Genomic DNA, 25,706 nt, shown 5'->3' with positions numbered 1-25,706 from the left:
GTAACTAGAAAGCAGGCATTACATAGTGAATAGAGCCAAGTGCTTCCAGCCCAGGTCACTGTGTGGGCATTGCGACTGTGAAGATCAGCCATTTATCTCTTGAGGAAATGCAATCAGGCTGAAAGCTCCATTTAAGGGATTATCCAGGATTAGAAAAAGCACAGCCAGTTTCTTCCAAAAACAGCACCACCCCTGTCTCCAGGATGTGTGTGGTATTACAGCTCAACTCCATTCACTTTAACAGAGCCAAACAAAACCCAAACTGGAGCACAGGAGGTGTGCTGTTCCTGGAGGAAAGCGGACACATTCTCAGTGTCAGAAATAGACAAGCGTCATAGTCTATGGCTGGTGCGCCACAATTCCTGCTCAACCTGTTTTATTCAAAGGTCACTTTACTGTTTTTATTTTGTTAAAAAACACAATCCCCTTTATAAGAAAAGATTTAATTTACTGGAAAGTTCACATCACATTGTCGTGTTAGATCTTTTCTTAAAGGTGACTTTTTTTTTTTTTTTTTTTTTTTTTTAAACAAAAGTTCTGCCCTGACCTATACAATCACTGTGCACACACCGGACCCCAATGTAGGTGACATACCTTACACAAGAGCGGCAGCGGCCATACACCACTCCCTCTGAGTCATACCAGACAAAGAGGTCACCAGGCCTCACCCTACATTCTGGGTCATGGACAGGGACTATTCCCGATGCGCAGCATAAAAATCACCTCAGTTTATAGCCACCCCTCCCCCAACCCTTTTATATTAAAATAAATTATAATCACATATAAGGACAGATTATATCCCGTGGGGCGTTGAGTGACCTAAATGTATCACCATGGAGGAAGAAGGTCATCAGATCGGGTCCCATCATGCAGCCATTCCAGATTCTTCCGAGCAGAAAACTCGTCTGGTCAGATGCTTTAGCCGAGACGTTAACCATCTCCGGGCAACATGAACATCTCTAAATTCAGCACCATGTCAGCCCCCATAGCCCCCTCATAAAATGGCTGTAGCGTCTCTGGAGCATGCACATCTCACAGAACATCTGAAAGGTGTCTGTGCTGGCACCGCTCATGCAGTGGTGGCCAATGGAGGAAGGAAAGCATGGAGACGCATGGTTATGTTTGCAGACAGCAGCTTTCCAGTATCGCCTGTAGATCAGGGAGCGGTTGGTAGGAGATTTGGGAGTCATAATTTGGTTTCTTCATGCCGTGTCTCCATCCTGCTCACAGACTGCACCTTTAATAGTTATGTACTGGACTGTCAATAATATCCGGACACGGTGCAGGTACTGTCAGAGGGCAATGGCCAACAGGTCAGAAACAGAGTAACGAAAATGGAGAAATCAGCTAAAATTGCACAATCCATCGCCAGTGCACTCACGGAGGTCCCGCATGGGTTGGTTTTCCTTGGCCACTCTTTCATTCTAGGTCCAGAGTACGGTGGGGCACACAGCCCTCCAGCTCCACAGCCTCCGGCCAGCCTTCATACTTATTGCTGTTTTTACTGTTCTTTACCAGCTAGGATACAAGGAGACAACGTTCAGTATAGTAAAGTGCTAAGCTCAGCATTTCCCACCTGCACATTTCAAGGGGTGTTCCAGTATCACAATTCTATTTCAATAACACCCTCACCTGAAGACATAACTTGCTAATACAGTGTATACTTATTGTAATGACTTCAAAAGGTTTTTGCATCATTCACCCCTGACAGGAAGTTGTGTAGTCCTTTAGTTTTCAGTGTTGTCTCAGCAGCTCCCTGGCTTCTTGCTCCTGATATCACACGCTCTGTTCCCCTAGCTGGACCTTGTCTCTATGCTCTAGCCCCGTCCCCAAGTGATGTCCCCACCTCTGACCAGCCCCTGCAGCTACACCACCATCTTCCTTTAACACATACAGAGATCTTTATTAGGACATTTAGAGGAGAATAAGGAGTGATTACAGCATGCTGCCTTTGTGATCAACAATGCCACAGGCAGAGGAGCAGACATGAAATCAATACAGCAGCTGCTGCAGACTGTTTTTCTTCGTTATGTGATGTTCTGCTGCAGCTCTGGGCAGAGGACGGTGGGAGACCTGTGATGTAGAGCTCAGAAATACACAGGTAAGAATATGGGGAACTATACCTGCTCAAAGGGAGATTTATCCTGAACCCCTTTTGCTCCCACAAAGACCCAGCTATCTCTGAATGCCACCTCCTTTATCGAAGAGCTTCCCAGTTCAATGAACATCTTCCTGGCATCTTCATTCATTCTTAAAAGGAAAGACAGAAAGAGTTAATCACAACATGAAAACATCACTTTTGGGAAAGGTTTAAAAAAAAATAAAAAAAATTTTAAAGAGTTTTTTTTCCCCAACTTACTTAGTGGCCGGATCATCATAAGAAGCCAACAGCACCAAGGTTCCTTCGTGTATTGGACGCAGGAAATTCAGAAGCTCAGATACGTCTTCAAGAAACAAAACAGTGAAGATGAAAACAAAGCAAGAGGATTTATATGTATTCACTGGACACGTCCTCATAGGGAAACAACTGTAATCTGTAAAGATCTATAGAAAGTCTATGAAGCCCATGTCCAGGAAGTGAGAAGAACAAGCGCTCAGCCAAGTGCTTCTCCCAGCTTGATCTAATAAGGATGGGGGTCTCAGCAACCAGACCCTGACAGATCAATGCTATTGACATGTTAAAAGTTCAAGTGACAGTAAGGCCCCGTTCACACTGAGCAAGAACGTCGGAATTCCGCGGCAGAGCTTTCCACTGCAGAATCCCGCTGTGTTCAGTGTGCTGCTTAGAGTGAATGAGAGGGCGCGCGCTCCTCCGCTGGCGCCACTCTCCACTTAAGGAAGTGACATGTAATTTCTCTGAGCGGAGAAGGGGAGGAAGCAGACGTGCACGCCCTCTCATTCACTCAAAGCAGCACACTGAGCACGGCGGAATTTCGACGTTTTTGCTCAGTGTGAATGGGGTGCTTTAAGAGGCTTGAGTGCAGATATGATCATAGCCTTTCCCTGTTATAGCTATGCGCCTGTATGTAAGAACTTACCTCCATCCCACATGTCAAACGTCTTGGCCTCTATAAGTTCTCCATTTACTCCTGAAATACAAAAAGAGCCCTTCTAATCACCAATTATGTATAACGGTAGTTTGGTCTACAATGTCCACCCTAAATTCACATATCTTTGGATCTTTTAGAATACCCCTGTAAAGGGGTACTCCGGACAGAAAGTCTTTTTAAACTATGGTTGGGGAGGGGGTGGATGAAAGCAACGACGTCCACTTACCTCCCCGGTTCCAGCGCTGACTCCCACATTGTGCTGCTCCGGTCACTTCCTGGTCTAGGACACGGCTTGAGATGTGATGTGCATCTTGAAATGACACTATCCCCCCTTTTTGCATTCTGACTTCTCTACACTGGTGTAAAAGGTAAATTTAGCAGCTTTCATACCTTATTTTAGATCATACGTCATGGTGCTTGTTCCAGTAAAAAGTGATCTTTTATCATCTGCAGATTGTACTAAGTGGGCGGGGCTTCACAGGAAAAGCGCCACTTAGCCCCACCCACAGCACCACAGTTGGCCCCTGCCCTCCATGACGTCATAGGCACATAGGCACCGCCCCCTCGCACAAGAGGCCTAAAGGTCTTGGCCCCACCCTCTCTAGGTCGGCCCATACCAATGGGTGTTGAGGAGGCGAGGCCTATGTGGCGATGACATCACGGAGGGGCACACGGTGACAATGTGGGTGGGGCTAAGTGGCGCTGTTGCCATAAAGCCCCGCCCACTTAGCACAATCTGCAGTTGCTAAAAACACTTTTTACTTGAACAAGCACCATGATGTATGATATAAAATAAGGTATGAAAACTGCTAAATGTTCCCATTACACCGGTGTAGAGAAATCAGAATGTAAAAAGAGGGCGACAGTGTCACTTTAAGCAGCGTCATAGACCAGAAAGTGACCAGGAGCACAATGCAGGACCCAGCGCAGGAACTGGAGAGGTAAGTGGACATTGTTGCTTTCATCCACCCCCTCCTCGGCTATAGTGAAAAAAGCTCTCCCACCCGGAGTACCCTTTTAAGTTTTAGCATACAGAAAATTATCAGGTTACAGAAACCTATACAGATTCGTAAAGTACCTCTATTTGAGAATCCCAACACTTATCTGCCGTATGCTGAGTAGAAAGTCATATACAGTAGATCTCTCCAGTCTGACACGGTGCTCTCTGCTGCCATCTCTTTGCAGTAGAAAATCCTCATAGAAAACCCTCTACTGCTCTGGACAGTTCACAGCATGCAGAGGTGGCAGCAGAGAGCACTGTGTTAGATTAGAAAAAAAAAAAAAAAACTACATGACTACCTCATACCTTAAAAGGATTTGTAAATTACTTCTGTTTAACTCAATTCTTCCGGTATTTATCAGCTGCTGTATGTCCTGCAGGAAGTGGTGTATTCTTTCCAGTCTGACACAGTGCTCTCTGCTGCCACCGCTGTCCAGAGCAGAAGTGATTTTCTATGGGGATTTGCTACTGCTCTGGACAGTTCCTGACATGGACAGAGGTGGCAGCAGAGAGCACTGTGTACTACCGGAGTACCCTTTATAGTGGTAAACAAATGTTAGTATATTGGCAAAATGCTGACACCCTGCACCCTTGCTGATCATCTGTCTGGCACCTGCAATACACCAAGAAGGATGCACATCACATTACTTACCATTAACTAGTGCAATGTTCAGTCCCCGACCAACATTGTTCTGGACGCTGCTTATCAACCTGTGGCAGAAAACAAGACTGTGACTACCAAAGAAAAACTCTACATCAGAGCCTACAATTTACTAGATGTCATTACAGTGGATGTTCTTTGTAATGCATTTCAATGGCATGTCCCATCGTAGACTAATAGATGTACACATAGGACGGCTCATCAGATTTGGTATACCTCACAGAACCTGGGGACAGGGGTGGTGCTGTTTTAGCAATAAAGTAGCTGTGCTTTTTCTAATCCTGACTAACCCCTTTAAAAAGGACAACTCTGTCTAACTTTCCTTATGTAATATATTAAAAAATACATTTTGGCCAAACTCCTAAAGTACACAAATTATGGGAAATGTACACATATAGTGCTATTTCCCTCAATTTAGTAGATCAGGAAGGCTTTAATTTCTCTAAAAAAAAATGTGCCATCACAACCCGGTCTATACCTAAAGGGTCCAGCAGAGGGCACAGTATATGTAGAAATTACATGTAAACTAATATAATTTCAAGTAATTTCTACATTTACTGCGCCCTCTGCTGGATCTTTTAGGTATAGACCAGGTCGTGATATATTTTTTTTTATATTTTTTTTTTTAGAGAAATTGAAGCATGCCTGAATTACTAAATTAAGGGAAATAGCGCTATATGTATTTCCCATAATTTGTGTATATTAGGAGTTTATGTAAAGAATTAAGCAGTTCAGCTCACCCAGCCAGTGCACAAGCAAAAATTTAAGCTGAATAATTGAAGTAGAAACGGAGGTCAACACATCCAATAAAATCTTCGTCTTTATTTTTCAATCCATTAAAAATGTATATAAGGCAGATACAAAAATGGGAAAACACACATCTAACACTTTCTGGCTATAAGCCCTTAGTCATCTATCTGCCTTATATACATTTTTAATGGATTGAAAAACAAAGACGAAGATTTTATTGGCTGTGCTGACCTCCGTTTCTACTTCTACATTAAGAATTTGTCTAACTTCGCTTATGCAATCACATATAAAAAAAAATACATTTTTGACGGAGTTGTCCTTTAAGGGTAGGAGCCTATGCAGATTCCTTAAAGGGGTATTCCGGGAAAAATTCACTTTTCCCCTATCCACAGCATAGGAGATAGCGGTGGGACCAACCCCTGAACCCCCGGCGATCTTCGTATCTGACCCTACTGGCTGTTATGAATAGAACCCCGTGGCTCTATTCATTCCTATGGAGCGACGGAAAAAGCCTACCTGTGGATAAGGGGAAAAGTGAAATTTTTCCCGTAATACCCCTTTAATAAGGGAGTGTCACAGCCTATAGCTGCATCATTCCACTTTATAGTCAGGTAGCATCCATACTATAAAGAGATCTTCGCTAATCAGACCCCGGCCTCTTTGGTCACTGTGGTATCAATAAGACATTACCCATATTCTTGCAGGCAGCTTGGACTTACATTTTATCTTCAAAGCAGATCTTGGGTCCAATGACATTCGCTGCTCCGCTAACCACTCGGAAGGCAAAGTGCTTCTCCGGACATGGCTGTGGTAAGCCACATTTATATTTCCTGGGCCGAGGGTCTGGCAGGAAAGACAAGCACAGGTAATAGATGGACAGCTATTCAGATGACTGGTGGACTAGGCGAGAGCAGAATGAGCCACTAAGGGTCAATTCAAGAAGTGCCAACCGTGTGATGTCAGAAGCATAGACTGCACAAGTGGTCACGCAGCTCCAAGACAGCAGCTCTGTGTTTCATACACTGGCCTACAGCATCTGCTAGGAGGCGCCAGAGTCCTGCACCCAGTAAGTAGATGTAGATTGTTTTATGTGGCTCTCTGCACCCAGTGTATATAGTTTTATATGGAGTCCTGCACCCAGTGTATATAGTTTTATAAAGAGTTGGTGTATAGTATTAGGGAGCGGAGTTGCCCTTAGTTAAAGTGCATCATGAGATGCAAGAGTTGCACTTGCAGAGAGGTTTTTCCTCTAAAACCTGAGGCCATCTTAATAAGTTGATGATGTTAAATAATCCTGCCCATCTCCAGGGCTCTGATAGAAGTCGCCATGCTTACACCTGCTATAGGGCACATGACAAGAGAAAGGTCTCATACTAATCGGCTTCTCCACAGCACATATTCCTGGCTGTTTACTAGGTTAAGGTCATGGAATAGAGACTTCTAGAACATGAAGTTTTTGTCAGAAAAGGATAGTGGGTAACAGCATGTCTGCGATCCTATTGTTTAAGTCTTCTTCATCCTGGGCCACCATCACCCTCTCCTCATTTTTCATCACACTCCGAACAGAGATGGCAAAATAATTATACAGAAAGCTGCCAACCCAGACAGGATGCAGCCCCCCCCCCCCCCCCCCCCCCATCGCTCTTGGACCCCAGATTCTCCTCCCCTCCTCCCCCCCCCCCCCCCACCCCCCCGAGGTTACAGTTACAGGATAAACTTCTCACTTGGTGGTTCTCTGTAGTGAAAGTCTTGCGATTCAGTGCTGTGTGCATGGACACTGACTGTAAGCCAAGCTGCAGTGTAAAGCAAGAAGGAAGAGAGAGGTCAGCACCTTGACCCTCTGCTGATACTACACTACATTAAAGCTAAGCTGGAATCATTGATTGTGGTTATATAAAAAGCAGCGAATGCTGGAGTAAATACATAGCAGGTATGCATCATCCAGAGATAGTGACCATACACAAGTTCCTATTCCTCTGTGAAGAACTATAGCTCATGTCTGTGGTTGGTAAATGAGCCTTCGTTTTCAGGCTATACATAGTTCACGTATACATTTTCAATGGGTGACCATGCAAACACTTGGGGGGCTATGCTGTCTTCCAGCTGTGCCCACAGGATGTATAACATCATAAGAATGTGAGTATCATTCACCAATCCTGTATGTGACAAGTAGATCACAAGCACAGTGCAGATCCTGGTATCACACATCCATTTATCAGCACATCTCCCATCACAGTATGGCAGAGTGGCGATGTGCCGGCATCGGGGATGCCTGCTGAGGTTAATGGCGTCATGCATACAGCTGCGTGCGGAATTAATGGCAACGTTGTGATTAGCGCGTGGAATGATTAGTGAAGAATCATGATGATAAGGTGCCCAGTTAGTGGAGGTTAGTACAAGTGTGCCCAGGTTCTTTGGAGACACTGGCACAAATACTTACCAGCTGTACTGACCACATCGGAACCTGCAGACAATGAGCACAATTAAGACGACATAGCAAAGAGATAAGTAGGGATCAAAACATTGAGGAGGGAGCGAGTGGAGTGTGGCATTTATCTGGGTACACAGCATATAACATAAGAGATGAGGGTCACTTACCACCCATAATCTGCTGTAGTCGGGGGATGCCATTCTGTGTTCCCAGGATAACTCCTGCTATTATCCATGTAAGGCCTACAGTGAGGAGTACCACGATAATACGCACCGGACCTGCCATTATACCAGATTAAAGGTCAGTGTATCCAAGCCTCTCATGGACATCATTAATAAAGGGGTTCAGCTTAAAGTGGTTATCTGGTGCCTTAAAAATTGATGGCCTGTTCTTGGTACAGGCCAGGGATGGGGAACCTTCGGCCCTACAGCTGTTGCAAAACTACATATCCCATCATGCCTGAATCAATGCTTTGTCTGTTCAAGCATGATGGGAATTGTAGTTCTGCAAGCTGGAGAGCCAAAAGGTTCTCCATCCCTGGGCTAAGTCCTCAGTATTAAATGAGTGGGCATCTAACTCCTGGCATGTCATTCTTGTGCAAGTGCCAAGCCTCTCTTTCTCATACCATTAACAATAGTTGTGCATGGCCCCCTGCAAGTGAACCTAGCAATTCTGCAGGACCTTCCACCACCATTATTTACAGTACAACAGCTGCAATGACAAGCACCTGTATAAAAAAGCGCTTCTGCGCTTATCACAGCTGATCAACATGGGATCTGGCAGTGGGACTCTCACTGATCTAATACTTAGGGCCAAAAAAAAAGCCATTTATACAAACCCAGAAAATCTCTAAGTAATAGTGAACTTACCTGCTAACCGCATAATTCAGTGAAGAAGCACAAGTCCTGCCCTAGTGCACTGGGCTTTTCTCTTCCTCCAGCCGTGTCTGTACAATATAAAAATAAGATACAGAGATTATATATAGATAGACAATAATACAATGTAGATTCAATGCTAAAATCAAGACATAGAATCAGGACTTCTGCATGCTATACTGATGAAAGATAGAAAGACTAAAGCTGCCATCCAGTGATTCCAGATGCATGAATGTCTACAGGCAAGAGGGGGGGGGGGGATTTCTATGGTTTCCCGTCCATGGCAAAAAGCTAAATAAATCCCTGAGAGTTATGACTGCAGTGATGATATTGCAGGTATAAAGTGTTGACAGAATAGTTTGGTCAATTTCACATTCGCCCACTAGATGGCGCTGTGTTACCAGTGTTAGTACAAGTGGAATCCTACTAGACTTGCTGAAACCACATACAGTGGTGTGATAAGCAGCTGACTAATGACGGCTCCTCGGTATGCCTTGTATGTGTACCCACCATGAAGGCCGGTAAGGTTGCCGATTTGCATTAAGTTGACAGGATAATTCATTCTACTATAGTAGTAATGCTATGAGTGATCAGAAGACTAATTCAAAAGTTAAATAAAGTTTATCAAAATATATTGTATGAAATAACTCCCCCATCCCAAAAAATAAAAACTATTTCCCCTTAATTAATATCAGACAAAACATAAAAACACCTCCATATCCGCTATGGCCACATGCGTAAGAACCAGAACTATAAAGTTATCTCATCACTTATTCCCACATTGTAAAAGTCATTTTGATCTTCATGTCGGCGGTTAGTCTTATAGAAGGAGTCATCGAGCGCTCATATCCTAAGGACCCTGCAAGCCTGTCTTTTTGGCTAACGCCTTCTAAGTTTCCAAACCAATTGTTTATATTGTCCCAATTTCTATACAAGACCTGGTCCCCCTACTTTACTCCTGTTATTGATCTATCTAATTAGGTTTCCCTTTGAGACCCAGCCTCTATTTTATTTCCATCAGGGGATCTGAACCGGAGAATGAACTGCTGGTGGTCTCTAGACAGGTGATTTACCTCTACACCACAGCTCCAACACATTTGAGAGATGCAACTATATCTGAGTGTTTCAGACATAACCTGCAAGAGGACTGATCTGCAATCAGAGACACTGGCTGACAGCTGAGCTAGCAGGAGGCCGGGCAGCATGGATTATTCATGAAGAAGAGGGAGGAGGCGGCCAGAGTGCGGCACGAACAACTCCTCTTTGCCTCTTCAGTACAGTAGGAGACCTGAGATTGTGAAAACTCCACAGAAAATTGCCAAAAGGTACCATGCTCATTAGAGGACTGCCAGCTACAGCCTACTGTCAGCACCTGAGGTAGGGCCAGGGAGCTGATAGATTTCCTTTGAGGGTACAAACACACACACCGTATATGCAGCAGATCTGGTGGTGCAGATTTGATGCTGTGTTCAGTTATTTAGATCTAATCTGCTGCGTAACGCAGCAGTAAATACGCTGCGTATACGGTGTGTGTGTGTTTATACCCTAAAACAGGGAGACTGTCAGCAGCTCTGATCCATTAGAACTGCTGACAGCCCTACAAAGAGGCAGGGAACAATACCTGGTGGGTCAGTCATGCTGACTAGTAAATCCATCGGGACCTGCGTCTGCTGCACAATGGGAGCAGGAATCTAAACCTCCCCCGGAACGGCTGTAGCTTTCTGCTTTGGTTAATGAATGTTTGGGGCTACACCTCCACCACGCCTTGCCACGTCCCCCTGCCCACCCATCAGAAATTGGGGATTACACCACGCAAGAGGTACAGATTTTTCGCAAAAATCTGCACCTTTCCCATGGCGTACACCACCAGGGGCACAAATGATAAGTGTCTCTCAGAGTTTAATCTCCCAGACACTGCCATGGCAAGTGTCCAGGAGGCGGGCTCTTCTGGTTATGGGCCTGGAGTTTTCCCATCCCCTAATCACCTCAAAGACTGACAGCACTAGTTCCCAATGAGAAGACTGCTTGAGTTGTCAAGAGTTTCCAATACAGAGTAGAGGGCACCTAATAAGATCCCGCCTCCTGGACACCTGAATAAGACATCAGGTATCCTCACCTTCCCCTCCCTGACCTCTGTATATGGCTCCCAGCAGGGCTCAGAACTGCTGCAGTAAACTCCTTTATGGAAAAGAAAAAAAAAAAATCCCTTTATTAATCTGCCCCCTAACATAGCAGCTGACAGGCCGGACCGGTCCCACAGGTCTATATAACTGTGCAATGTTTTCCCAGTGAGACACGGTATCGTAGTGTACAGGGTTATAGGGAAAGGCATTGTTATACATTGGTTCATGATTAACCAGAACTGCACATCCCTTCACCTGCTTACATACGTTCCCCAACCCTTAAAGGGGTTATCCAGGAATAGGTAGGTAGGAAATTTAAAAAAACAAAACAAAAACAGCACCTCTCATGTTCTCAGTCTGTGTGTGGTATTGCAGCTCTATTTCACTGAAGTAAATGGAGCCTAGATACAATACCACACACAACTTAAGGTCAGGGGCAGCACTGTTTCTGGAGCTTTGGCAGTCCAGGCATGATGGGAATTGTGGTTATACAACAGACCACATTTATATTGTTTTACAGTGTCCATTTCTTTACTGTATCTATTATACTAACGCCATGTAGCTGAACAACATGTCCCTGTACAGATGCGACTAGAACAATCACCTCCTATCCTGTATGGCTGTGTGCACATAATCTATTATTTATCCCCATGGAGGAGATGTATTGTACGCCGTCGGATGCCCCCACACTGCCAGGGTCGGGTGACATGTGTGCCAGCATACAGTGTTCTCACTGCTCGGGAAGAAAAGGTTGGAGTGACCCACAGGGATGTATGGCTTATTCTCAGGTTATACATGACGTCCACCACCCACATTATACTGTACTCTGACAAAAAAAAAAAAATTTTTTTTTTTTTTTTATATTCAAATTTATTTTATTTCAATTCCAAACAAAAAAAAACAAAAAACCGTATAAGAAGAAATATACACAACATTACAATCACTATAACCCCCCCACAATCCCACCCACCCCCAAACCAAGCACGTATGGGTTCCCGAGAAAAAAAAAAAAAAAAAAAAAATATTGAAAAATAAATAAATTATTCCCTATCCATCCACATCCCTAAGCATCTTCATAATATTTCACCAGTTGATCCCATTTGATCAAGCTTGGGGGCTGATCTGATATCCAGTTTCTCATAATTAAAAGTTTCGCATAGAAAAACCACCTCAACATTCTCTTACTTATTTTCCCCGAAAGTCTATTTGATATCCTAGAGGTATCACCCAAAATCACTAGTCGGAGGTCTATGTCTATCTCTATTCCCATACTGCTCTCTATCTTCTGGAGCACCCCTGACCAAAATGTCTTCAGCTTATCACAAGACCATAACATATGAACCAGATTTCCCACCGCCCCCGCACAACGCGGACACAAATCGTCTCTTCTTTTTTTAATTTTAAACAGAAAAGAAGGGGTGTAATACAGCCTATGTACTATGTTAAACTGAATCAGCTGGTGGTTCCCAGACGGCGCTACTTTACTAATATTACGATAGACTTTAGCCCAGTTCACAGCCCCTCCGCACTCAACCTCCCAAGCTCTCTCACTCCCAAACATAACAGTCCTCTCCTGTAGGAAACTTCTATACAGCATTGAAACTCCTCTGTAACTAGACCCAGCACCACGTAGCTTCTCCATTGTCATATTAACTGTAAGTGTATACTCTGCACGTCTCAAGTCAGACTTCAAGGCAGAAGCCAGTCTCCGGAAACTAAACCACTGGGTCTCACGGAGATCGTATTCCGCCCTAAACTGATCCCAAGACTTTATTTTCCCGTCAGAGACTACATCCGTTATTAGGCTCACACCCAAGGTAATAAACTCTCGGTCTATCTTCAATTTTTGGACCTCTTGCAATTGGGAATGATTCCACAATGAAGAGAAACAAAAAAAACCTGTAACTTTCAAAAGCCTCCTCAGTTCCCCCCAGGTTTTAACCAAGGCCGACACCATTGGCCATATAGAGCTTGATCTATCTGTCAGACATCCGGCATCTAACATCTGGAAGATGTCCAACTTGGCAACCCCGACCTCCCGGCTCAAATAAGAAAAAAATGGGTTATCCCTCCATTCCAAGAGCCAATAAGCCTGGGATGCCAAGAAGTACAGCTCCATTGAAGGAAGGGCAAGTCCACCCTTATCTTTTGGGGCGGTCAGCAATTCTAGTCTAATTCTTACCCTTTTCCGTCCCCAAATCAAATAATTCAAGATCGACCTTATCCTTTTAAACTCTTTCTTCTCTATCCAGACTGGGGCAGCCCCAAAAATATATAAAAACTTAGGGAGACACACGGTCTTCAGCAGAACCAATCGATCAACTTTAGAAAGCGGGAGACCAAGCCACACCTCCACCTTTCTTTCAGTTTCTTTTATCAATGGTAACAGATTGAGCCTACTGAAGGCCGAAATGTCCTGGGACACCCAGATCCCAAGATATCTAAACGCTTCCCCTGGGCACAGCTCCTTCAAATGGGGGAAAGATAGCCTTCCCTCCAAACCTACCCTCAATAACACCGATTTTTCCCAGTTTATTTTTAATCCTGAGTACTCCCCCATGGTAGATATTATCTGTACTACTCTGGGGATAGCTGTAGCGGGGTCGCGAAGAAACAGCAGCATATCGTCAGCGTATAGGGATATCTTGTCCCCCCTGCCCCTCGCCCCAAACCCTTCAATACCTTGGTCCACTCTAATCAAACTTGCCACAGGTTCTATACAAAGGGCGAAGAGCAAGGGGGAGAGAGGACACCCCTGCCTGGTACCACGGCCTAATCCAAAGGAAACTGAATGCAGCCCATTTACCGTTACGGCCGCCGTCGCATTTGCATACAACAACTTTACCATACTTTTATACTCCCCACCGAGATCAAAGCAGTCCATCACGGCCCACAGGTACCCCCACTCCACCCTGTCGAACGCCTTAGCAGCGTCAAGCGACAGGATGGAGTGGGCACCCCCCGACCCCGAAAGCTGCACATTCTCGTATAATCTCCTAAGGTTAGACTTAATTTGTCTCCCAGGGATAAACCCTGTCTGATCCTCCCCTATAAGATCTCCAACCACCTTATTTAATCTACGCGCCAGCACTCCCGCAAGCAGTTTAACATCCGTATTCAACAGTGATATCGGCCTATAGGACTCGCACTCCGAGGGATCTTTTCCCTCTTTTAATATCAAAATAATCTCAGCCTCCCCCATCGAACTTGGGAGCTTCCCGGCCACCCTTGAATGTTCCAATACCTGCAGGAGCGCTGGGAGCAAGACTTTTTTATGTCTTTTATAGAGCTCGAATGGTATTCCGTCCAACCCCGGGGAAGAACCACCGGGAGTGCTGGCCAAAGTTTCCTCCAGTTCCACCAAAGTAATGGGTAAACCGAGTGTCTCCCTTTGTTCCCGTGAGAGAGACGGTAAACTAGCAGATTCTAATAATCGTTTCAAGTCATCATCATACTCTTTACCGTTAGATTTATAAATCTCCTGAAAGTATTCCCCAAACACCTCCAGGATACCACCAGGAGACCCAACCATATTCCCCGCTGCCGACCTTATTACATGTATCTCCCCTCCCCCTTTCTGATTTCTAATAATCCTCATTAACCCCTTATTTGGTGTTCCTGAGTTTTTATATTTCACTTTGGCCGAGAAACCCATCTGTGCTTTAGCCTTGTCGAGCAAATAATTATCCAGTACTACCTGCGCCTCTTCTAATTCGTGATGTGTTATTGGTGAAGGATCCCCTCTATATTTGTCATCCAAATTTTTAACAATTGCCCGTAACTCAGTTTCTCTACTTTTAAATTGTGATTTTTTCCCTTGTATAATCCCAAAGTATTTACCCCGTATTATCGCTTTAAACGTGTCCCAAACTATATCTAAAGGAGCACTTCCGAAATTTATCTTCCATATCTCCTCTAGTTCTTTATCTAAAGTAGGTGAATTTTCTATCAAATTTAACCATTGTGCGTTTAGTTTAAACTTATACCTTCCCCTGCATCGCTGCGTGTCCAAATCAACCACCAACGGGCCATGATCAGACAAGCAGCGAGGCAGGTATTTAATATCCCGTACCCATTTCACCATATCTGTGTTTACCAGGGCCATATCTATTCTGGATTGAGTATTACTAGATTTATTCCAACAGGAAAAGCTCCTTGCCTCTGGGTTTCTCTCTCGCCAGAGGTCGATCAGTCCCAGCTCCCCCACAATTAAAGGGAGGGGGGAGTGACCGACCCCATGGACAGGTAAGATCATCCTGAGCCGGTCCGCCTGTTCACACATAACTGCATTGAAATCCCCGGTGACCATAAGCGGACATCGGCTCCATTTATTACTAAACGAAAACAATTTATCCAATACCTCTGATTTAAAGGGGGGGGGGAATATAGATGAAAGCGAGAATACACTCTAACCCCTCGACTTGACAATGTAAAAAAATAAATCTTCCCTCACTATCCACAAATTGATCCATCAGTACCCATCTTATTTTCTTATGAATAAGTACAGACACACCGCGGGCATAGTTAGAGTAAGTCGCATGGAACTGAGCACCCCACCATGGTCTGTGGACCCCAACCACCGCTTCTTTTATTAGATGCGTTTCCACAAGGCCAATAATACAGGGCTGGTGTTTCTTAATGATATTCATAACCGCCCGTCTCTTACACTTTTCACCAAGCCAACAAAAAAAAAAAAATTACATTTCAGTAATAATAAATTACAGCAAAATAAGTTTATTGGGGGGGCAATGTACAATGGACCCTGCTGGGCACCTCTAGCCTGGATATGGGATGAGATGAGGCTGGGCACCTCTAGCCTGGATACAGGATGAGATAAGTCTGGGCACCTCTAACCTGGATATGGGAGGAGATAAGGCTGGGCACCTCTAGCCTGGGTACAGGATGAGATAAGTCTGGGCACCTCTAACCTGGATATGGGATGAGATGAGGCTGGGCACCTCTAGCCTGGATACAGGATGAGATAAGTCTGGGCACCTCTAACCTGGATATGGGAGGAGATAAGGCTGGGCACCTCTAACCTGGATATGGGAGGAGATAAGGCTGGGCACCTCTAGCCTGGATACAGGATGAGATAAGTCTGGGCACCTCTAGCCTGGATACAGGATGAGATAAGTCTGGGCACCTCTAGCCTGGATACAGGATGAGATAAGTCTGGGCACCTCTAACCTGGATATGGGATGAGATAAGGCTGGGCACCTATAGCCTACATACCGGACACCTCTAACCCAGATAAAAGATTAAATATGGTTGGACACCTCTAGGCTGAATACAAGATGAGATACGGTTGGGCACCTCTAGGCTGGATGGAAGATAAGACACAATAAGCCTGGATACAATGGCTTGCCAAAGTATAAGCAAGGGTCACTGTGTCTGACTGGAAAGAAATACACCACCTCCTGCAGGACATACAACAGATGTACTGGAAAACCGGAGATTTTTATATAGAAGGTATTACAGATCTGTATAACTTTCTGACACCTGTTGATTTGAAAATAGGGTTTTTTTTTGCCAAAGTTCCCCTTTTAGCAAATCATCACTAACCAAACACCATGAAGACCAAGGAGGTGTGATGATCTGCAACAGCACCATCAAATTCATTATCATCCAATGGAAAGAAGGTACCACAGCAAATCTGAGAGGGTGACCAACAAAACTCTAATACCAGGCAAAGAGGGCAATAATCAGAGGGGAAGACCAAAGGTGACCCTCAAGGAGCGGCAGAGTTCCCAAGCAGAGACTGGAGGACCTGTATATACCAGCACAATAACCATACACTCCATAGAGCAGAGACTGGAGGATCTGTATATACCAGCACAGTAACTGGACACTCCATAGAGCAGAGACTGGGGGACCTGTATATACCAGCACAGTAACCGGACACTCCATAGAGCAGAGACTGGAGGATCTGTATATACCACCACAGTAACCATACACTCCATAGAGCAGAGACTGGAGGACCTGTATATACCACCACAGTAACCATACACTCCATAGAGCAGAGACTGGAGGATCTGTATATACCACCACAGTAACCATACACTCCATAGAGCAGAGACTGGAGGACCTGTATATACCACCACAGTAACCATACACTCCATAGAGCAGGGCTTTATAGAAGAGCGGCCAGAAGAAAAGCTTTTACTTTCAGCCAAAAATAAAAAGACTTGTGGGGAACTCCTCAAATGTCTGGAGGAAAGTGCCCAGGTGAGATGAGAGCAGCGAGGAATACGCTGTGCCAGGGGAAGAACCAACACATCTCATCACCCCGAGAACACCGTCCCCATGGTGGGACCAAGAAACTGAGCGAGGGGAATATGGATGGTGCTGAATACAGGAACTTTCTTGATGAAAACCTGTATGGGTCAGCCAGGGATTTGGGACAGAGGTTCATCTTCCAACAGGACCATGACCCATCCTGACCTAACCTGAAGGAGCTGGAGCAGAACGGGCAAGAATCCCAGAAACAAAGGGGGGAGACTTATCAAACATGGTGTAAAGTAACACCAACCAATCAGATTCCACTTTTCATTCCTCACAGACTCTTTGGAAAACGAAAGCCGGAATCTGATTGGTTGCTAGGGGCAACTGGGCCAGTCTCACTTTACACCATGTTTGATAAATCTCCCCAAAAATGTATAAAGTCGGCAGCAAAACTCCCATTTCCAGTCCAGGTTGTGAGATAGCAAAAGACAAAACCTGCCAGGGGGGGTGAATACTTTCACAAGCTGCTGTAATAAGGGATCGGAGGTTGTCAGACTGCTACAGCAACCAGAGAATCCGGATTGTCTGTCCTGTCCTCCACCACTTGATGGACGGGTATTTCCACATGCTGCAGATAGTCGGGGGCTGTGGTCTGCTGGCACCACCACCACTGGCGGGGAGGGGGCACTCTGCTGGCACCACCACCACCGGCGGGGAGGGGGCACTCTGCTGGCACCACCACCACCGGCGGGGAGGGGGCACTCTGCTGGCACCACCACCACCGGCGGGGAGGGGGCACTCTGCTGGCACCACCACCACCGGCGGGGAGGGGGCACTCTGCTGGCACCACCACCACCGGCGGGGAGGGGGCACTCTGCTGGCACCACCACCACCGGCGGGGAGGGGGCACTCTGCTGGCACCACCACCACCGGCGGGGAGGGGGCACTCTGCTGGCACCACCACCACCGGGGAGGCTGTGGGATCCTGGAATGGCTCACAGTCTATAATACTATATTACCTGGGCAGCAATTCCCTATTGTACAGTATGTGATGGGAATGCAGCTGTCACTAGGTACAATAACCTGGAAAGCAACAGGTTAATAGCCTCATATGCCCCTCCAGGTGTTTCTAAACTACAACCCCCATCCACCCCAAACAGCAGCCAGGCTTAATAGGAGTTGTCATTTTAAACAGCCCTAGGCAGCGGATCACTCATCTCGCATACTGACTGGGCATGATGGGAGTTGTAGTTTTGCAATAGCTGGAGGGCTATGGGTTGGAGATCACCATTTCTCAGCTGTCCAGCTTTCCCAAAGCTGTCAGGTCCTGCTGGGAGTTGTAGTGTCGGCTGGAAGGAATGTCTTCACAATAATGTGAACAGCAATAGGGAAGTAGGACTGGTACTGTGTGTGATGTAGGAGGAAGGCAATAAAGCAATGCTAATGGATGATGAGGGCAGAATCCCGGCGGGACAGCAGGAGGCGGGCAGAGTCCCGGCGGGACAGCAGGAGGCGGGCAGAGTCCCGGCGGGACAGCAGGAGGCGGGCAGAGTCCCGGCGGGACAGCAGGAGGCGGGCAGAGTCCCGGCGGGACAGCAGGAGGCGGGCAGAGTCCCGGCGGGACAGCAGGAGGCGCCTCCTATATACACCGCACTGTAATTACTAGTTACATGAATAGCCAGTAGTATCTATAAAGGAGTTCCTGCCCCAAAGCAATAAAACCAACACGGAATGAATCACCCCGGCCTGTCAATAGTCATCAAACTTGTCTAACAAGGAGCATCGCTGTGGCCTACAACCCCCAGCATGCCCTGACAACCTGCACCTCCCCCCAGCTGCTACTAAACTACAACTCCCAGCATGCTCTGACAACCTGCACCTCCCCCCAACTGATACTAAACTACAACTCCCAGCATGCTCTGACAACCTGCACCTCCCCCCAACTGATACTAAACTACAACTCCCAGCATGCTCTGACAACCTGCACCTCCCCCCAACTAATAGTAAACTACAACTCCCAGCATGCCCTGACAACCTGCACCCCTCCAGCTGCTACTAAACTACAACTCTCAGCATGCCCTGACAACCTGCACCTCCCCCCAGCTGCCACTGAACTACCACTCCCAGCATGCCCAATAATAGCCTGCAGTTCCTCTGTACCAGCAATCTCCGACCTGTAACTCTCCAGCTGTTAAAGAACTACAACTCCCAGCAGGTATTTCTATAGATGAGTAAGAGTGGAGAGCCCCTTTAAGCCAATACCAACGCTATATACGGAAGCTGGCGTTATTTGCATGCCTGGCTATGGTTGCCATGGTAACAGGCCATGCCAAGCTTCTGCAGTTATTACAGGAATTTTCCAGCCCGGACACGTGACGGAAGTTTTATCAGCCACCCCCGCCGCCCCTGCCACGGAACCACTGGTCCCAGCATGCCCGTACGGTCATTACCACGCGTGGAGTGTCAGGACGGCTGCTCACCTCTCCACCGGAGCCCACAGCAGCCTGATGTAACACGTCAGTGCAGGTCACTCACCTCCTCACAGCGACGCCCCTCTGCCCAGCTATATCACGACAGAACCCAGCGACAGCTTCTTACTCGCAGCAACATATCCGGAAGTATGAGCAGCCCCTAAAGGTGTAGCGTACGAGTTATCTCGGACTGTGATTGGCGGAGAACAACCTGGAGCGACATTGATTGGCTGTTCATTTAACCAATAGAAACGCGCGTCTGTCTAGTACGGCTACCGCGTAGGGTCAGACAAAATACTTTTGCGGCCATATTGGTACACCCAAAGCGTGCTTAGTGGAATTGCTGCCCTGTGATTGAGCTGAGATGGAAATTCCAGCCTTTATAAAAAGAAACAAATCGCAATGAACCCCTGCCCATCCAGTTCCATAATCTTGCCTACTTTTTTTAAACACCCATAATACTTTTATTTTTCCATTAGCTTATTTTAGGTGGGACCAGGTGTACTTATTTTTGGCATCCTCGATTTCACTATGGAATGTAATGTAATTTAACTTTTTTCGTATATTTTGATATATTGGAATTGTTTAAATAACTTCTATAATAAACAGGACAGGAAGAACGAAACAGGTTGTTACTTGGCAAATTAAACATTTTTTTATTGTTAAAGGGGTACTCCGGCCTGGGGGTATTTTTAAGCTATGGCTGGGAAGGGGGTGGTTACGGACGGCGGAGGTCACTTACCTCCCCGGTTCCAATGCCGCCGCCTGGTACACCAGTCCCGGTACTTCCTGGTGTGAGCTGCCACATGAGACGTGACGTCTCAAGGCAGCTCAGCCATTCAGCGGCAGAGGCGGGACTCCAGGAAGCGGCTGTGGGAGGGTGTACCGGGCAGCGCGATCTGGAAACCGGCACTGGAACCAGGGAGGTAAGTGACCTCCGCCGCCCATAACCACCCCCTCCACGGCCATAGCTTAAAAATACCCCCGGGCCGGAGTACCCCTTTAAAGGGACTCACCTCCAACCCACCCTCCTCAAAACCCTAAACTAAAGTCATCTGTAAGTAGGGTGAAGGATACTGATTCCAAATCTGTAATTTGTAGCGTTCTACTCCTTTGTATTTTACTGTTGTAAACCTACACACTGGGCATGTTATAGGATATAGAGCAGGGTCCCCAAACTTTTTACACAGGGGGCCAGTTCATGGTCCCCCAGAGCGGTGGAGGGCCGGACTATATGGCGCTGCTATATACTGATCATCTGTCTCTGGTCCAGGGAAGGAGCATTGGGGGTGACTTAGGATTGTGGAATTTTAGTTCTACCACAGCCACACAGGATCATGCTGGGAGTTGTAGTTCTACCACAGCCACACAGGATCATGCTGGGAGTTGCAGTTCTACAACAGCCACACAGGAGCATGCTGGGAGTTGTAGTTCTACCTCAGCCACACATGAGCATGCTGGGAGTTGTAGTTCTACCTCAGACATAGGAGCATGCTGGGAGTTGTAGTTCTATATCAGCCACACAGCAGCATTCTGGGAGTTGAAGTTTTACCACAGCCACACAGGATCATGCTGAGAGTTGTTTTTCTACCAAAGCCACACAGGATCATACTGGGAGTTGCAGTTCTACCACAGCCACACAGGATCATGTTGGGAGCTGTAGTTCTACAACAGCCACAAAGGATCATGCAGGGAGTTGCAGTTCTACTACAGCCACACAAGAGCATGCTGGAAGTTGTAGTTCTACCTCAGCCACATATGATCATGCTAGGAGTTGTAGTTCTCTCAGCCACACAGGAGCATGCTGGAAGTTGTAGTTCTACCACAGTCACACAGGATCATGCTGGGAGTTGTTGTTCTACCACAGTCACACAGGATCATGCTGGGAGTTGTAGTTCTACCTCAGCCACACATGAGCACTCACTCAGACACACATACATATACTCACCCACACAGCAGCAGCAGTGGAGGATGACACTGTCTTTGCCCATAAGGAGAAGGTGGAGGATCATCCTGTTCATCTGTCTCTGGTCAAGGGGGCAGCAGGATGATGTCAGCCATGCTGTCTCCATTAGGAGGGGGTGGGGTTGGGGCAGTTGTTGGCTAAGAGATGCTGTGGGGGGGCAGGGGATGGTGCCAGGCTACAGTGTCTGGGGAGAGGAGGCTTCCCACTTCTGTCTCTCAGCAAGGCTGCTGCGCAGAGCCGAGGGCCGGATGAATGGCCTCAGGGGGCCGCATGTGGCCCGCAGGCCGTAGTTTGGGGACCCCTGATATAGAGGAATATTTAGTTCAAAAATATAAAGGAGAGGACTATTTAGGGTGGTATTACACTGGGTGATCTTAAATCGTTCACCCTATTACCCAGGACGATGATCGTTACTTACTTACTTTGCACTCGTCCTTTCCTGGCTGATAGACCAGGGAACGACCGAACGACGTGTTAATATACAGAATGAAGTTCTAATGATATGTGAACGATCAACAATGAAAATAGGTCCAGATTCGATCAAATGATCAACGATTTCTTGTTGGTCATTTAATTGTTGTCTGCTATTACACTAAATGATTGTCGTTTAAATCTGAACGATTTTTCAAACGATAATCATCCTGTGTAATATGGCTCATAGGGTCCATTTACACAGATTATCTGACAGATTATCTGCCAAAGATGTGAAGCCAAAGCCAGGATTGGATTTGAAAAGAGAAAAAATCTCAGGCTTTCCATTATGACCTGTTCCCTGTTTATAGTTTCTGACTTCAAATCTTTGGCAGATAATCTTTCTGTGTAAATGGACCCTTATGCTAAGTTTACACGGAGTGATAATTGGCCTGATCGAGCGATTAACGATTTCGAAGTAACTTTTTTTTTTTATAACGATCAGCGTTTAGATGGTACAATATATTGTACGGAAAAATCGTTTTGCGATTTATAGTATAATCTACTAATAGTTTAGGGGGTGTTTTGGAGGTGACAGAGTCCCTTTAAAGGATAAGCGATAACATGCTAATCCAGTGATCATCCAGATGGATCCTGCCGCAAGGCTGATGGGAAGGTCAGACAGGTACAAACAGCATGAATCAATCCCTTCCTGTCAGATATAAACAGTTCTTGGCGCACCCTGGGCCCTCTGATGCTTGTGGATTGACATTTGTGAGTATTGTGGGCAACCATGTTCATCCCTCCATGACAGCTTCTTACTCTATGGCAGAGCCCCTTTAAGCAGGACAATGCAAAATTTCAAGGGCCATATTTTGTTCTAGTGACCAGGCTGAGCTAAGAAGACCAAAGAGTATTACTCACCTGCTGTGACTTCCTGCCGCTGTTGTTCTAATGATGCTCGGTCCTCAATACTCACCACTTCTTGGATTTGTATTAAAGAAAATGTACCACCAGGTACGTCCTCTTTAATCTGAACTGACGGATCGAACGGCGCCGTCACGGGGAAGCCGGTGCCGCGGTCCGTTTTTCGGCCGCTGCCGGTGCTCAAGCACTGTAGGTAGGCTGGGCCACCCCCAGTTGGAGGGAATTCCCTCCCCTGTATGACGCGGCTCCATTCATTCTAAGGGAGCCGCGTCATATAGGGGAGGGAATTCCCTCCCACTGAGGGCGGCCCGGCCCGCCTCCAGTGCTTGAGCACCGGCCGGTTCCGGTGCATAGAACGGCGCCGTTTAATCCGTCGGTTGAGATTAAAGAGGATGTACCTGGTGGTATATCCTCTTTAAAGGGGTTATCCAGGGCTACAAAAACATGGCCACTTTTCCCCCTCTCTTGTCTCGAGATTGGGTGTAGTTTGAAACTCAGTTCCATTGAATTAAATGGAGCTTAAAGGGGTTATCCAGCGCTACAAAAACATGGCCACTTTCCCCCTACTGTTGTCTCCAGTTTGGGTGGGGTTTTGAAACTGCACCTGAACTGGACACAACAGTAGGTGGGAAAGTGGCCATGTTTTTGTAGCGCTGGATAACCCCTTTAATTGCAAACCACACCTGAACTGGAGGCAAGAGAGGGGGAAAAGGGGCCATGTTTTTGTAGCGCTGGATAACCCCTTTAACCCTAATGCAGGTACTGCTGTGGCCAGTAATTGGTTAAGCATGAGGTGAAACATCACCAAGAAGTGGTTTGTAGCATTGACCGGGCATCCTCAGGGCAGTTTGGTGCTTTTCTTTTATTTTAGCACTGCCTGGCCATTACTACTAATAAAAATAAAATTGTTGTAAAGTAAGAGTTAACTCCTGTAAAAAAAAAAAAAATGAAAAAGTTAAAATGCTGTAAAAATCACAACAAGTCTGAAACCTGCTTTTCAGTGCAGTGATGTAGGATCAGCATCTCTAATCACAACAGCTGTAAAGCAAGGAGCCCGTATACTGTTCTTGTATAGTGGCCATTTCGTCTTTTAGTTGTGATAGTTATGTGTGAACGTGTCGACCTATAAACAAGCCTGAGTTCCCCCTCATTTACCCCTCACATGACATCTAGGCCCATATGGTGAGCTAGGTTTGGATCAGTAGAACCATACACTCTTTGGGTCTTATGGCTATAAAACAGGTCACAGTAACAGATTGGCAGCTTACACATGAGGCGCACGTTTCCAGTACATACTCGCCAAACCAGCCCGTCCTGTAAAAGTTTTTATGAATGCAGCCCCGCCTGTAGGCCAGTTCCTTCATGACAATTCCACAATCTCTCATCTCTTTATCAAGATTTTATAGAAAGATGTAAAAGTCAGGAACGGCTAATCCTGCGTACGTGACGGTGAATGTAGTTTTATCTTTAGCATAATTACTGTATAATAACTATCTTCTCATATTGTTGTGATCTAGTTTTATAATCCAGTATCTCATGTATGTAGTGTTAGACCCAGTACAAACCACCAGGGTGCACCCTCTGGAAACTTTGTATTCTGCTATAACACCATAATGTATTAAGCCTACACACATAATGAAATATTCAGTTTTATAATCATCTATAGCTTTCTATAGTATTTTATAGCTTGTTTGACTCGGACACAAAAGCGTGGTGTGCAGTGCCTTTGAGTCCTAGTCAATAGATGTATACCATCAGGAGATGACCTGTAGGTGGTCACTAGCCGACTATGTATTTGCAGCTTTTCCAGCAGAGCAATTGCTGCTTTATCCCTATATCAGCAGTGTCACCTGTTTTTTCCTCCATTGGTCACAGTAGCGTCCGTCCAAAGCACTCACTTCAGTGTGTTGCTGTTTGTTCCTCAGGACTCGGTGGTCACAATGCCATGTCTTTTTCCTTGGGTGGCCACAGCAATGTCTCCTCTCTGTCCTCCAGTGGTCATGGCAATATCCTCTGTCTTCTGGTGGTAAGACGGTGCCCTGTCACTGTTCTCTCATGGTCATAACATTGTTCTTCATCTTCGGAGGGTCCGGGCAGTGCCCTCTTTCTATCCTGAAATGGTAACATCAGTGCCCCTTCTCTATCCTTCATTGGTAACATCAGTGCCCCCTCTATCCTCCAATAGTAACAGCAGTGCCCTCTCTCTATCCTCCAGTGATAACAGCAGTGCCCTCTCTCTATCCTCCAGTGATAACAGCAGTGTCTTCTCTCTATCCTCTAGTGTCCTGCAGTATTAATTGCAGTGCCCCCTATCCTCTATTGGTGAAAGCAGTGCCCTCTCTGTATCCTTCAGTGGTAACAGCAGTGCCCTCTCTCTACCCTCCAGTGGTAACAGCAGTGCCCTCTCTCTACCCTCCAGTGGTAACAGCAGTGCCCTCTCTCTACCCTCCAGTGGTAACAGCAGTGCCCTCTCTCTATCCTTCAGTGGTAACAGCAGTGCCTTCTCTCTTTCCTCCAGTGGTATTAGCAGTGCCCTGTCTATCCTCTAGTGATAACATCAGTGCCTTCTCTCTATTCCCCAGTGATAACAGCAGTGCCCCCTCTATCCTCCAGTGGTAACAGCAGTTCCCCCGCTCTCTATACTCCATTGGTGACAGCAGTGCCCTCTCTTTATCCTCCAGTGATAGCAGTGCCCTCTCTCTATACTCCAGTGGTAACAGCAGTGCCCTCTCTCTATCCTCCATTGGTGACAGCAGTGCCCTCTTTATCCTCCAGTGATAACAGCAGTGCCCTCTCTCTATCCTCCGGTGGTAACAGCA

The 25,706-nt window shown here is 46.2% G+C and overlaps 1 protein-coding gene across 5 annotated transcripts; it reads right to left on the bottom strand.

Annotated features, from left to right (window-relative positions):
• Positions 1-359: 359 nt before the first annotated feature.
• FAM3A (FAM3 metabolism regulating signaling molecule A) lies at positions 360-19,769 on the bottom strand. Of its 5 annotated transcripts, none has more exons than XM_069986506.1 (11): positions 19,593-19,769; positions 8,762-8,838; positions 8,060-8,170; positions 7,902-7,925; positions 7,186-7,254; positions 6,181-6,304; positions 4,703-4,761; positions 3,039-3,089; positions 2,360-2,444; positions 2,124-2,250; positions 360-1,518 (listed from the first exon to the last, which is right to left on the bottom strand). In XM_069986506.1, the coding sequence occupies exons 2-11, from the start codon at positions 8,772-8,774 to the stop codon at positions 1,420-1,422; spliced, it is 762 nt and encodes a 253-aa protein (XP_069842607.1). In that variant the 5' UTR covers positions 8,775-8,838; positions 19,593-19,769; the 3' UTR covers positions 360-1,419. The 5 variants fall into 5 exon arrangements, with proteins under 5 accessions (XP_069842607.1, XP_069842606.1, XP_069842608.1 ...); XM_069986505.1 differs by having other exon boundaries at positions 19,648-19,769; XM_069986507.1 differs by lacking the exon at positions 19,593-19,769 and adding an exon at positions 19,563-19,584.
• Between the last annotated feature and the right edge of the window lie 5,937 nt (positions 19,770-25,706).

This window comes from Dendropsophus ebraccatus, chromosome 10 (genome assembly GCF_027789765.1).
Source record: "Dendropsophus ebraccatus isolate aDenEbr1 chromosome 10, aDenEbr1.pat, whole genome shotgun sequence".
Lineage (NCBI taxonomy): Eukaryota > Metazoa > Chordata > Amphibia > Anura > Hylidae > Dendropsophus > Dendropsophus ebraccatus.
This window is presented reverse-complemented; position numbering and strand designations above follow the sequence as displayed.